The sequence below is a fragment of the Marmota monax genome, unplaced genomic scaffold (assembly GCF_021218885.2).
Source record: "Marmota monax isolate L192 unplaced genomic scaffold, Marmota_monax_Labrador192_F-V1.1 WCK01_AAM20220418_F8-fsc00019, whole genome shotgun sequence".
In the NCBI taxonomy this organism is placed as follows: domain Eukaryota; kingdom Metazoa; phylum Chordata; class Mammalia; order Rodentia; family Sciuridae; genus Marmota; species Marmota monax.
The window spans coordinates 17,214,344-17,230,319 of record NW_026695242.1 but is presented as its reverse complement, the minus strand read 5'-3'; the positions used below and the strand labels follow the sequence as shown (position 1 = coordinate 17,230,319).

The 15,976-nt window shown below is 35.9% G+C and overlaps 1 protein-coding gene across 1 annotated transcript in view; it reads right to left on the bottom strand.

The window, feature by feature from the left end:
• Ank3 (ankyrin 3) overlaps window positions 1-15,976 on the bottom strand; it is a 639,364-nt gene that overhangs the window by 525,032 nt on the left and 98,356 nt on the right. Inside the window, exon 2 of the mRNA XM_058577999.1 lies at window positions 15,131-15,169. Coding sequence (XP_058433982.1) covers window positions 15,131-15,169 — 39 coding nt within the window. The remainder of the gene's footprint in view (window positions 1-15,130; window positions 15,170-15,976) is intronic.

The window sequence follows — 15,976 nt, the reverse complement described above, 5'->3', positions numbered from 1 at the left end:
CGTAATAAGGATCCTGGAACAACAACAATAAAGACATCAGGGGAAAAGTAGTGAAATCTGAATAGAGTATGAAGTGTAGTTAATAGTCATGTGCCACCCTGGCTTCCTCAGTTTTAACAAAATGTGCTATGGTAATGTAAAATATTTAGAGTATGGAAAACTGAGTGTGAAGCCTATGGAATTCCATACTTTCTGCAACTTTTCAATAAGGCTTAATTAATCCTAAAATAAAAAGTTTACTTAAAAAAAAGACAAGTCTGTATAGAATGATCTCAAGCATGTACTATGTATTGATATCATCAGGGTGAAGTACATAGTATGCAGCATGCAATTATTTGTGTATTAAAAAGACTGTTTGCACTTCCTTATATGTGCATAAACTCTTCCTTTAGAGATGCATAGATTACTTTCATAAGACTGTAGTAACAGATTTACAGTGAAATAATAATAACAACAAAGACAACACTAATATAGGGCTTGCAATGTGTCAGGCATGACTCACAGTGTTATATATGTATTAACTCATTTATTTCTCACAAACACCCATGAAAACAGTGCTATTATTTATGTTTACTGATATGATTCATTAATGACTTGGGCATCTGCCTTTGGCTGTTTACATGAAATTTCTACACTTAAGCTATGGCTTCATTTCTTAGCCTTCCTTGACAATATAATGGAAACCTGGCAAGGTGCCCAGCCATTTGGCATCTTCTGTAAAGATTTACCACTCTAGTCTATTGATAATTAAACTGTTATGGAAAATATACATGTTTTATATATTCATTTGTCTCTATTAATATGCCTGTTTAATATAGTTTGAGCTACACTTGTCAGTTGGAATACCCCCCAAGGATGGTAACCCCAGAAAGTTTCATGTCTGAAAATGATATGCCATAGCTTTCTACTAACATTATATTTTATTTCTTGTTATGTTTTTATGTTAGTGGAGAACACGGAAACAGGGGTTCTTAAATTGGGATATATGGATTTCCCCATGAATCTATGGATAGGACTTGGATGAAGTAATCACATCTTTACTTTCACAAGCATCTTAATGAAATTTAGCATTCCTCCCTTTATATGATATAAACCACAGCAGCTTAAGCAGAACCTTTGATGTTGTCACCACTAGTAGTAATAGTTACTTTCTTAGCCCATTACATTAAGGCGAATATCTGATGACATGGCTAAATTTATCATGATTTTAAAAATATGGCCTATATTAGAAATCCTGCTTGGTCTTATTTCTTGGTTCGGCATTAATAAGTATATCTATTGCTTTATCACAATTTAAAAATATTTTGTAATTATTTCAATGTAGTTAATTTTTCTTATGCTACATTTGACATTTAAATTTTTCCTTCTGAGAAGAGGTTCATAGGCTTCATCCACCTGCCAAAGGGGTCTAAAACAGGGTCAGTATGAGAGTTTAGCATGTGATGCAGAATGCATCTGCTCCACTTGTCTTCAAACTGATTCAAGGCTCGATTCAGCAAATGTTTGTGGATTGAAAAAAAATGAAAGAAATCAGCTCTCTCCACCACTGTTTAATGGTTTGATTTAAAATAGTTCACTTTCTGCCCTTCCACAAAGAACTCAAAGGGAGTGTGAAAACTAAAATGAGATACAAACCTTTTTCCAAAAGTCATTGATGAATTGACACATCATACACTGACCCCTGCAGTCCTGACTGGAACCCCACTTGCTTAGTAGCACACAAATTATAAAGATAGCACATCCTGAATGCTTTGAGTCACTCTTTCTTAAAATGTGAGTGTGGCCTAACACAATAAGCTAAATATTGACTTTAAAAGGTAAGTAGACAAAAATGTTTTCTCTAGCATAGGCCAGATTAGGAGGGGAAATGCAAATTTAAAAGTTTATGTACAAATATTTTAACCCTAAATTTCAAAAACATTTGTATTCGTTTTAACATTCTGTTTCATTTCCTTAAATAATTTACATAGCCATTTGCAGAAAAAAAAATGCTAAGTGCTATTTCTAAAGCAGTAAAGTTAGAGATTGCAATAATGAAAGATTGATTATGGTGAGAGATTTTTATCAAATGCGTTACTAAAATCCATATCCAATGGTTAGAGCATTACAAGAGCCAAAAGTATAGTGAAATCATCAGAAAGAAATCAGGTTTAATTTCACAGGAGGTTTTCCCTAGTGAAATCCTATTGGCTCCTAATTATCACCACTTCTTAGTCATCATGAGTTATTAGTTTAAGAACCCAGGCTGCAATTTTGCCAGGCATTGCTATCAAGCTCGTTGACATATAGTTTCTACACTCCCGCTTTTCCTCCTCTGGTCAGTGGGACAAGACCTTTCGTTTTTGTGTTCCCACCTTCACTTCATCTGTACAAATACTGTGAACAGTTCCAGGGCACATCCTGAGCCTCACTCAATAAGAACCAATGTATAACTGAAAATACCTAATTGAAATATAAACATTGGTTACAAGAACTTGTTCAAGCATTCACTTAGAAGCTGATTTGTTCATATTTGAAAACTAAAAATACATAAAGGTCAGTGTGAATCTACAGAAAAGATTGCTCCAAGGAATTCAGAACAAGTCTTGACTACAAAGGTTTCAATGATCTCCCATTCAGAGATGATGTTCAACAACAGGAAAGAGGAGGTTTGCAGGTTCAGAGTCACTGATTTATGTCAGAGAGTACACAATAATAAATTAAAAGGAGTGACAGAAAGAAAGTAAAGCTACATGTATGTTTTCTTACCAGAAAAATAGCTAAAGCAGTATCTGTCTTCACCATATTTTTATAAGAACTATTTTATCTGCTGCAAGGACTAATTTCAACACCTACGACTTTTGAGGTAAAGCTCACCTTTTTAAGTAGTTAGATCAAACCAAAATGCCTTCAACAAATAAAGTTATCTAGAAAAGGAATTTCTATAAATAAAAACTTCCCAAAGGATATAAACATATGACACCAAAATCAAGAACTGACCAAAATCAAATAAACAACAACAACAACAAATCCCCCACATAATCAAAAGAAAATATTGCCTCTCTTTTGATTGCTGGCTGTGACAAAGCTTGTGAACTTCTATCCTGGTTGCATAGCAACCAATCTAAGCAGCAGTTCTAGCCTGTAAGAAATTTCCATGCCAGAGCTGTGGAAATAGAAGCTAACTACTCTGTATATTTTTCAAGGTTACCTAAATTTGCAGAAGAAGAAAAAAAGGATAGAATAATGCCCTAGAGATTTCTAGAACCAAAGATCTGAAAGGGAATTCCTTAATACTCTGAGCCCCTCTCTAACATTCCCAATAAATGGCTACCACCTATGCTCTAAATGACAACTCCCAAATGGGAAAAACAGGATTCTATACCCATAGAATGTATTCTTATCATTAAAACCAAATAACTGAGCTTCATAAAGCTAAATCACTAAGTTTTAGACTTAGAAGGTAGAAGAAGAAGACATTTGCACCATAAGCATCAACATTCACTGTGCACTCTATGTTGTTCCCAAGATTATTTTAAATTTTGCTCTCTTAATTTTATAATAAGCACATTATTATTGTTTTACTTTTTAGTATCTTTCCTGTATATAGCAGACCATACCACTGGACAAGTGTCTAAAACGGGCAATGCACTTCCTTAGAGATTTATCTTAAAAGAGTGAATCTGAGAAACGTGATCAGTAACATATCTGGCATCAGCAGAGCTGGGAGTAAGACCAGCTTTCAGTCTGTCTTCATCTTCATCTTGGTTCCACAGAAGATACATAACAAGACACAAGACCAGGTTTGATGAGGCCACAGACTCAAATGCTCTTAGAGAAAGGAAAAGAAGAGACACCGGGAACTGGAACTCTCTACCCATAATTCCTGATCCTATCCATTACTGTTCAATGTGCAGGCCACCAAGGAAAAGAGCTTGCCTGCTTCTCACAAGGAAACCATGTCAGTGGAGCACAGGTTCTCTTAATGACTGAGTCAGTTAATGACATGGTGGAGAAAGCCCTGGACTAAGGCCTGGTCTCTATTCACATAGAGGTCAATGATGTGCTCTCCTGAAAGTCACATAAATTGAGCTTCATTTTCTTCATCCATGAAGTTGCATTAATAAGAGCTTCTCTGCCCATTTCACAAGAATGGTCTAAAAAATCGAATGTCAAATAACAGAGAGCATAGATAAATTTCTAAATATACTTTCTGACTACAGAATACTTCCTGCTCTCTCAAGTCATGACACTCATGTGTACTGATTATATCCAGGGCTTCGAATTATTAAATGAAAGTAACAAATTTCAGATTACTTGTGTCTATAAAGATGTACACGAGAAAATAAAAATGTAGGCTTAGCACGGGACTCCAAAACAGCAGAAAACTGAATGCTGGTGATTGATGGGCAGGAATATTGATATTTAGAAAAGAAATGTGATAATAAAAGGTAGTCATTCTTCTCAATATTTCCTGATTTTAAAAAAAGATCCATTTTTTACTTTTGGATCAGAACAAAAACAAAAATTAAAAATTGGGTTAGGAAACATTTTCTTTTGGAACACTGATAACAGTACAACACTAAAAAGAAAATTTAAAGGCTTTTCATTAATCAAATTAATTGTTCTCATAAGATTATTTAGAAAAAGTACACAGAATCCTTTCTAAAATATACATTTCTGTAGAGAGCAAAGTCTTCCCTCATTGAGCGATTAGAATATTTACTTTTCCATTTAAAAAAGTGTGCTTTGTAGATAAAAGGAACTTACATATATGTTTCACTGAAAGTAAAAGAATAGTTAATCATATGACACTGGCAAATATGTCCAGTAGTTAATTGTTATAATTTGGATACGGAATGTACCCCTAAAAGCTCATGTATTAAAATCATGCTCCCCAATGCAACAAGGTCCAGAAATGGAGGTTCCAGGCAATGATTAGGGTTCTGAGTAGCTGAATAGACTCCTGACTGGTAACTGTAGGTGGGAGGGTGGGGGGGGGGAGTGAGGATGGCTGAGGGAAGTAGGTCACAGTATGGCATGGCCATGCATCCTTTTCTTCTCTCTCACCCCCATCCCCCTCTGCTTCCTGGATGCCACAAGCTGAGAAGCTTTCTTCCACCATGATGTTCTGCTTCAGCTTAGGCCCAGAGCACTAGAGGCAGCTGACCATGGACTCTGAATCCATTAACCCAAAATAAACTTTTCCTCTTCTAAGTGGTTCTTGCCAGATATTCTGATCATGACGACAAAAAAAAAACCAAAAACTGACTAATACGCTGATTGAGGAAAAACCTTGTTACGCATGTACTCATGAACTGTTAGCCTTTGTGTGGGCATATTTAAGATCACTGCAGAAACTGTCACGTTTAATTCCTAAGGCAGGCAGGTGAGAAAGGCCAGTGTCAGCAAGCACAGAATTCACAGAAGAGAGAAGAGAAATGGAAGATGGAACACAGGCCATACCCAGCCAAGAAATGTTCTCTTCTATGGCTGTCAGCCTTGACCTGCCACATTAGTCACCGCAGCTTCTGCAGTTTCTAAAGCATGCCCTCTGTCATGATAAATATCATGCTGGAATCATCAATAGCTAAGTCTCTTGGCAAAATGTGACTCTCACTGCACCCCAGATCCGGCAGGAAGAACACTTGCAGATAACAGATGTATGGAATACACCCAACAAGCTGTTGAATATTGAGCTCAAGTCTATCTCATGCAGAGGTAGCAAGGAAATGAGGGGGCTTAACCCTTCATTTGAATTAGTACAGACTTAGGATTGTAAAAGAAAATCTAGACTTTATGTGAGAAAAAGCTTATCAAATCTGTCTCCAAATTATGTGCCTTCATTCAAGACAAGAACTTAAAAAATCATTATCATCCGGGTCCAGGTGCAGAGAACTAATGCTTAATGGTGCTCTGTGCTTTGTAATGGTACTGGTTGTTACAGACAACCCCATGAGGTAGGTATCATATCTATTCTATAGATGAATAACCAGAGCTCAAACATAATGTGACTTCCCCAGAGATGTAAGTGAGGGAGATAGAACTGAAATTTCTGACTTAAGTCTTACTCTCAAGCTCACCCACTTTTTCTTTCCTTCCTTTCTAATATATATATTATATATATATTAGAAAGGAAGGAAACATATACTATGTTACAAAGAGAGGCTGAATCCAGTCCAGAATACCTAAATCATTACAAAAGGCTGCCTATTGAATCCCGGAAACTTTCTGTTAAAGAGCAACATGTTTACATGCCAGAAGGCTTTAGCATATGTTCTATCTATATCATTTCCAAATACCTATCAACATAGTGCTCAGGAATCCTGACAAGGCTGACATCTTAACTGCCAACTTTTTTCCCAGGAAGTTATACATGCCTCAGATTAATGCTGGATATTCAAAGCACTACATCAAAGTGGAAATAAATGAGATAAATAACTATCATCAATATGGTCTTACTAGTTTCAATGCAAATCCAGCAAATATAAAATTTTGCTGGGAAGCAGGGAATAAGTCAGAGAGCCAAGGTAAATAGCAAAGAGCAAATCTATACCCTGAAATGAGAGAGGAGAAACTTAGACCAAAGGCAGACCTGCCTCCCATTGTTATCTGTAGTAGCCACAAGCTGATTCCCCTGGAAGTGGCTGGTCAGGACTAGTGTGTCAAATGTCACAACTGGAAAACCTTGAACAGTTTTCCAGCTCTCCCTTACCCAAAAGCATTGGCAAGCAGCATGGCCCTGGAAAGAACATGCAATGGGGAATCAGTAAGGTCTGCATTCAAATCAAAGCTCTTCTTGGAGCACCTTCTTAGAGCCTATGTTCTCCTCCTACAAATTTGGGGTAATCCAGTTTTACAGAGAATCAAATTTCTACAGCATATAATGGCCACTCAATAAATGATAGTTCCTTTCCTTTTTTTTTTTTTTTTTTTTGGTTTTTTAAAATTCATTCTTAAATTTTTAATTGATAAATGAAAATTATATATATTTATCCCATGCAACATGTTGTTTTGAAATTTGTACACATGGTAGAATGACTAAATCAAGCTAATGCATGACCATATGCATAGGACTTGATGCAATTATATTTTTTTTAATGGGGAAAACACTTGAAATCTACTCTCTCAGTGATTGTCAACTTCAGATCACGTTGTGTTTACCCTATAGTCTCCATGTTGTACAGATCTCTGGAAATTATTCCTTCTATCCAGCTGAATTTTCATGTCCATCAAATTTTGTGTCCTCCAACTCCTCAATCCTGCCTCTTTCCTCAGCCCCTGGTAACCCCACCCTTCTCTCTGTTCTCTGAGTTTAACATTTTTTAGATTGCACATATGAGTGAGATCCTGGTTTGTCTTTTGTGCCTGACTTATGTCACTTAACATCATGTCCACCAGATCCATTCATGTTGTTGCACGCGACAGGAGTCCCTTCTTTTTTTAAGGCTAAATGGTATTTTTTTTTGTGCATACATAGTACCTTTTCTTTTTTTCTTTTCTTAAATTCATATATGACTGCGGAATGCATTACAATTCTTATTATAGAGCACATATAGAGCACAATTTTTCATATCTGTTTGTATACATAGTATATTCACACCAATCTGTGTCTTCATACCTGTACTTTGGATAATAATGATCATCACATTCCACCATCATTAATAACCCCCATGCCCCCTCCCTTCCCCTCCAACCCCTCTGCCCTATCATGGCATTTGCAGGTAAATGGATGGAGTTAGAGAAGATAATGCTAACTGAAGTTAGCTAATCCCCAGAAACCCAAGTGCCGAATGTTTTCTTTGATATAAGGAGGCTGATTTATAGTGGGATATGGAGCGGGAGCATGGGAGGAATAGACAAACTCTTTTCCTCTTTTTTACTACACCATTTGAAGTTATTATATATAGGCAGACTGTTATAGGCTCAAAAGATAAACCACAATCAGTTACATCAGGAAGATTTTTTCTTTTTTTGTGAACCTAAGAAATAACACATATGTCCTATTTTCTTTATGGTCTGAGACAAAATCTTTTCTTTATTCTAAAAACTTTGAGTTGGGAGTTAAAGACTCAACAGTGGGTGATCTACAAGTATACTCTATCATGAAGAAAGAAATGCATCACTGTTGCATAAATAGTACTAACTACACAGAAGATCCATGGACTAGCAGAGAAACTTCTATCAAGGGCTCAGCAGGGAACTAGAACCCCATACATTTTCTAGATCTCTAATTTACACCATTATATATTTTATATACATACACATGTGAATCCGTACATACTTGTACATACATTAAAGTCAATGAGAATTAACTAGCAATGATACATGACAACATATAATTACATAGTTATAGACAGACATGTATCATTAAAGACAAAAATAAGATTAATATTCTCAAATCCTGTTCATCTACTTTTGATCTAAGTTTTAGAATATCACAAAGGACATAGGGTATATGTGATATGTGAGCCAGGCATAGAAAGGAACTGATCATTTTGAAACTGAATTTTAAAGCCCCCTTTCCTGGCCCTGGATCCATCATCAAGTTTTTGTCTTCTGCTTCATTACTCTACTATTAAAATTTTTAACTCTTTATACATTTCGGCAGTTTAATTCCATCTTCTTAAAATCTACCGCATAAAAATGGGCTTAGAATGTGATTAGTTGAGGGAAAGGAAAGATCAAGGGGAGTCTGCAGGGTAATTCTAGTGGTATTTTCACACACATCTATGTGTCAGGAACTTTTTGGAGAATTGTGCATTCTCATTTAATTTTTTTTATTTTTATTTTTGGTACCAGGGATTAAACCCAGGGACACTTAACCACTGTGCCACATCCTCAGCTCTTTTTTGTATTTTATTTAGAGACAGGGTCTCCCTGAATTGCTTAGGGCCTCAGTAAGTTGCTGAGGTTAGCTTTGAAGTCTCAATCCACTTGCCTCAGCCTCCCACACCACTGGAAAACAGGCATACGCCACCATACCCGGCTCTTAATTCTTAAACCAGGCCTATGAGATAGTTACCTATTGTTATTCCCCTTTAGAATGAGAAAGTTGGGGAACAAAGTGCTCAAGCAATTTGTTTACAATTTCTAATAAGAAACTAGTCAGCCAAACTCCAATGGATGGACTCATAGTGGCGGAGTGCTCATGATAAACAACTAGGCTATATGTTACTGTGCAAGGAGACACTGTGTGATCTGGAAAGAGTATCTCACCCAAGTGAGGACCACACTTTTCATCACAAAGATGAGGATGGTCAAGAAATCATGAACTTAGATGTGACATGGATAAACTCATTAAAAGATCTGACAAAAAAGAGGACATCTATAAGAGTTAAGAAAAGCATTGAAATAATATGGTAAAATGCAGGTAGCTTGGAATTTATTGCACTGCTTCAAAGAGATTAACATTCATGGAACCTTACAATATTATGATTCATACTTACATCCAATATAATATGAAACACATCTAAACTAGATAGATCTCTTAGCTTAGAATTCAAAGCCCCCAACATATTTTTAGCCTAACTCTTCAGCCACATTTCCCCAAAATAAATATTCTTAAATTATGCCCAAACATATTTTCTAAGAATTTACATATTTGAAAAAAAAATTCTCCAGTTAAATATTCTACTGCAACTGAAAAACAATTGCTTGTTTACTTAATTTTTTTAATTGAACTATGAGGGCTAATCATAAAGTAAAAAGAATTAAAAGACAAAGGCATCATAGAAAACCACCTCACAAAATGAGAGCTGAGAATTAATCACATTAATACATAAAAACCTCATACAAATTGACAAGAAAAACACTAACACTCTAATAAAATAATACCTACAGACAAGTATAGCAATTTGCAAAAAAAGCTAATGAGACTTTCAAATGGGAGAAATATTTGCCAACAATTCATCTGACAAAGGGTAAAATATCTATGATGTATTTGGAACTTAAAAACTTAAAAACAAAATAGGTAATACAATTTAAAAATGGGTAAATGATCAAATAGATATTTCTCAAAAGAAGAAATACAAATGGCCAACAAATATATGAAAAAATGTTCAATATCATTAGCCATCACAGAAATGCATTAATCAAAATGACACCGAGATACCATCTCACCCCAGTTAGAATGGCCACTATCAAAAAACCAAAAATTAACAAATGTTGGTGAGGTGGGAATGAAAATTAGTACAGCCATTTTGGAGAAAAGTATGGAGTTTCCTCAAAAAAAAAAAAAACAAAAACCTAAAAATAGATCTACCATATTATCCAGCTGTCCCACTTCTGGGTTTATATCCAAAGGAAATGAAATCAGCATACCCATGTTTACTGCAGCACTATTCACAGAAGCTAAGATATGAAATCAGTCTGGATGCCCAACAGATGAACAGATAAATAAAATGTGGTGTATATATATGATGGGGTACTATTTGTCCATGAAGAGGAATGAAATTCTGTCTCTTTCAGTAAAATAAATGGAATTGGAGGATATCGTGTTAAGTGAAATAAACCAGATACACAAAAACAAGAACCACATTTCTCTTTCATCTGTAGAGACTAAAAAGGGTTGTCTGAAAGCAAAATAGTGTTACCAGAGATTGGAAAGGGTGTTGGGGGGGCGGGGTAGAAAAAGGCAGGGGAATTTGAATAGTACATGCTATTTGCATAGATGGAAATATCACACTGAACCTCATTAATACAAGGGAATAAAAAATTTTAAGTTAAACATTCATTAAGCATCAAATATGTTCTATCTATTAATGATCAAGTAAAAACAAGGATATGGCTCTTTCAGAGAAAGATTCTTTTACTGAGTAAAAATGCATGTTTGATCTCTAAATATTGTATTTTTAGAAATGAAACTTTACCAACTGTCAAAATCTTGACTCTAATAACCAACCCAAAGCAATACAGTGTCACCATCATATTTTCAAGTCATTTTCCAGGGCAAATATGGTATCTTCTCCACATAATAAATCTGCAGAGAGAAAAAACTGATTATCCCTCCACCTTCAGGGAATAGAAAACAGACAGCACCAGACGTCTGGGAGAAAATACTATGATGTCAGACTTCATTTCTGAAATCTTTAACAACTTTGAAATGGTTCAGGAAAACAGAAGGGCAATGGAAAAATTAAATTTTCTCAGGGGCAGAAGGATCCTAGACACCATCATCCTGTGAGAGTGAAGGTGACAGTTCTGGCCTGTGAATATACTGTCCTGCTGAACCAGAATCGCAAGCTGGTAGATACTAAGCTGACATCAGATACTTGCTTGTGATAACTAGGTATTAACTAATGAGTTGCAATTTAAAGCCATTCTGGTTAAGAGGCATTACTTGTTCTGTCTTATGCACATACACATTCGCATTTCCACCCATTTGTTAAAGGACCTACAATCACATTTTCTCTTTGAAATAGAAATCAATGCAATTATGTCTTCCTTGAATGGCACAGAAAGGTGATTAAGGGTGGATATTCCTAAAGAAAAATGGGAGGCTTTTCCTCCCACTGACCACTTGCCTTTAGGAAGGATTCACTGGAATCAACAGAGGAAAGACCTGCCAGAGCTGTTGGATCAGTCCTGAGGATAAGCAAAATGGCAGAGGAAGCCACCAGAGCCCTATCATTTCTGAATCAAATATGTCAGTGTCTCCTTGGTAAAGACCTTCAGGGCGCCCTTGTGCCAGTGCTGTGGTAGCTCTGATCTCTGTCATATATACAATGAATACAAACTTTTGCAAACAACCAAAAGAACCCACACATTTTTCGTCAACCTCATTGTAACCCACACCCTTAAATTGGGCGTGAGTCAATTCTGACAGTTCTGAGAACTGTGTCATCGAGATGCAGACTCTGCCTGACGCGATGCAGCATTGTTTCAGATGACTCAAACCCCTCAGTTCAAAGACAAAAGGATTCTACTAGAGAGGCTCCTGCTTTACTTCATCTTTTGTATTAAGAGGATGGAACAGAGTCTGACAGCACACCTATCTGTAGATGTCAACTCACATTTACAGACATCTAAATCACAGGCCTGCCTAGGCAAGCTTTTGGTACGCAAGATTTGAAAAGTGACCCCAATTTCTTTGATGTTACTGTGGGAGTCACATTCTACAGAAACTCATAATCAACGCAGTGGGGGGAAACGAGGAAAGAATTAGATGCCATATATAATAGATGGTTTTCCTTTAATTTTTATTGATACTCTTCTTAATTCATTAACCTCAGAATTCATCCAAGGTACCCCTTCAGTTTGTACACTATGAACTGCTACCTCCTTGTTCTCCAGTCCTGGGAGGACTTGAGTATTTTAGCTGGGTGAGACGATTCAGTAACACACACTGAGAAAGAATTTTGTGAGGATTTCAGGGGCCCCGACACCATTTTGCTGGCACAAGGATTGAAACATTAAGCTGCAGGGACAATGAGGGGTTATGTCATTGGAATCCTGTGCTCTCATTGCTTTGTGTATGCTCTATGAAACTTCAACAGGAAGAGGGAAGGCCAAATGAGCTGACAGGCCAGACAAAGCATCAGACAGTTGAATTTATACCCAGACCAGTTAGAGGCCAGAAGAGATGCTCGAAAGATACCAAAAATGTAAAGCAGAAGAATTCCTTTACATTCAGGTAACCACTCCTAGCCACATTCTGCCCCCCAAATTTTAATCATTCACCTAACTGAAATCCTACTGGCATTTGCATCTCTACAGAAATCATCTGGGGATGGTTAACAAGCAGGGTGCAGTTGGGTAGGAGGAATAATGTCTAATGTTCTGCATCACAATAGGGCAACTGGGGTTTACCACAATTCACTGAATATTTCAAAATAGCAAGTAGAAAGAATTTTCAACAACCCCAACACAAAGATGATAGATGACTGAGGTGACAGATAGGCCAATTACCCTGATCAGATCAGCATACATTATCTACATGTATTAAAATGTTTTACCATACACCATAAATATGAACAATTGCTAAGTGTCAAATTAAAAATAAAAATACATTTAAAGGAAAAAGAATGAAATCACCTCAGCAGTTGCTTCATGTCTTCTGACATCATGGATACAAAATCAGTACCTTCAGTACAGACAGCATTTAAACCACATATAAAGGATTGCTATAAAGGGTTACTGTGGAAGGCAGCAAAAGCAGACATGCATTCTAGACTGTGGAACTGGCTGCGGGCTAGGTACATAAGAGTGAGCAAAGACTTGAGTGAACAGACCAAGGAAGTCCTAAATTCATATACCAGTAGTTGTTTCATTCTCAAAGAGGTTTAAGATAAACTAAAATACTACAATCTTGAGATAGAAGATGTTTTTGTTCTTTCCCAGAGTGTTGGTGAAATTCATGTTGTATTCATTCTAAAAATTATATCAACTATAATACTAGATCTAAAATTCTAAAACACAAATAATGCTTTTCAGCAACCACAAAGTCCTAGAAATGGAATAGGAATAGGATAGGCTAGAAGATGTTTATTTCTGCTTTGATTTTGCCACTATTACTTCAAACAACATCTTAATATTTTAATTGAATTCAATTATAGAAAATGAGAGTGTAGGGTGAGACCTATAAAAACTTACTTTAACTTGAAAATTATGAAGATCTTTGATCAATTGTCTGGATAGCCACTGACTAGACCTCTACCCTTGGTGCAATACCCTTATTTAATGTATAATTCAACTTTTATCTTTAAAAAATGAAGGCAGTTTACTTTTTGCTTCTTAGAACTACTGAGAAATAAAATACACTTAAAAATAAAAAAGTGCTTTAAAAGGTAGACAATACATATTGAGAAAATAAAATTACTTGTATGATTCAGATAAATCTGACTTAGCTTATCTCTAGTGACACAAATAATACTGACCAACAATATCACAGCATGGTGCTGAGCAGCAACCCTGCTGGTGACAAGATGAGCCTACTGAACCAATGTGAACATTTTAATAGTCTATATTATCATTCTTATGAGACATTCATGTAAAAAGTATTGTTCTGCCATTTCACTGAACAGCAACAATAAAAGAACACATCATTTCAGGAACATAAGTCACATGGGCCTATAGTTCAGAGGATCAGAAGTGAACATCTTACAGAAACATAACTAAAGGTCCATAGAGATGAAATAGAATCATAAGTTAATTAATATTAGACTTAACCACATGAAGTAACTGGTGTTATACTATTTGTGAACTACCAAAATGGCAATTCACATACTTCAACCTAATAAAACATACACATATGAATGCATGAATTACCTTAGAAAAAAATACCTACCAAAATAATCTGAATTATATTTTTAGATTTATCGAGCTACTATTATGGCACTAAATTAAATGTCACTAAATCAAATCTCAGTAGATTCCCTCAACAAAACTTTGAGGTAGAAAATGAAGCAAGCAGAGCTGACATTCCAATGCACTCTGCTGCACCCCTGACCTAAAAGAAAAGACAGAAAGGCCCACAGATGGCATGAGCACATGAGAGATCAATGCTGAGGACTCCAGGAAGATGGGCATGGAGGGTAGAAGAGTTGCAGCCTTTACCCGTCATTATAGAGGGGAAAGTAGCCTGCACCATCAGCTGAGCAGCAGACCCCTCAAAGTGAGGCAGCACATCAGGGTATCACAGCTACAGGTGTTCCACCATCAAAGTCATCAACCTGGCTCTCCTTGTTCTAGAGCCAGATCTAAAGGCAGACATCTGGTCATAAATGGACTCCCATGTAAACTTTTCAAGCAGGACAAAATGTACTAATGAGTTAAACCGAACATTTCTTTCTCATGGTATTATCAGTGAGGAAAACGATGTTGTACCTGTCTGTCTCTAGAGGACGTGGATACTCTACAGACCATAAAATCAAGACTCAAAATACACAACTGAGGACCAGATGTGGAAGATAACAAACAACCCCAAGGTACCAGTGTATCATGAACACGTGTCCAGTTGACCAGATGGCCCCACAAAGCAAAACTCTAAAAGCCTGATAGATCTTTAATTAATTAATAATAAAATGATTAAAAAGTATCATTTCATATAAATAACTTAAGTCCATGTTTACAATTATAAAAAAGAAAGGAAAGAAAGGAAACATAAACAGAAAATAATATTTTGGCTGAATTTAGTGTTAATTTTCATTACCTTTCTGGAGCTTCGTGAATAGTAAGATCCAAAATCGCCCTAAAAAAAAAACAAAAGAAAAAGAAACATTTAGCAAACAAAACAATTTCATATATTTACTATCAGCAGCTTACAAACACACACTATTAAAACCCTTAAAAACATAGGAAGTACTTTAAAGATGACACAGTAAAATAGAGAAAATATGATAAATTATAATAAAAGAAAAAGTCAGAAGGAAATGCTTAGGTAATTATAGAATCAAGACAAGTATGCACACCAAATCAAGGGCATCAACAGTCTGAATGGAATCTTGTTTTAAATGAAATTGTGCCAAAAACACACACAAAAAGTATGATCCTGAACTTGAAATGAATATGCCCATGAGACACAATTGTTACAATTATAATTAACGTGATACAAAACGTGTCCTCAGTGAGAAAATGCTGGCATTAGAAAACATTTTCCCATACCATGTTCTTTTATAGCTATTAGGAGAAATCCATTTTCCTACAAATTTCATTACTACAAATATTGTTTACCAAGGGCCATAATAGCACAGCATTTATGAACCAAAAGCTGATTATACAAAAAAAATGACATGAGATGGTTTCTATAATATCATTATAACCTCAGAATAGAAAGCTATAGCTCCACTCTAGGTACAAGCACTTCAAGATGATGATTATGGCTGCCTTTAGGTTTTTACTAAATGCTGACTTTATTCCATTAGCTAAAAAATGCATTAGCTCATTTTCTTTTCTTCTTTTTTAAATACGTGTGTGTGTGTGTGTGTGTGTGTGTTTTAGTTGGAGTTGGACACAATGCCTTTATTTTGTTCATTTATTTTTATATGGTGTTGAGGCT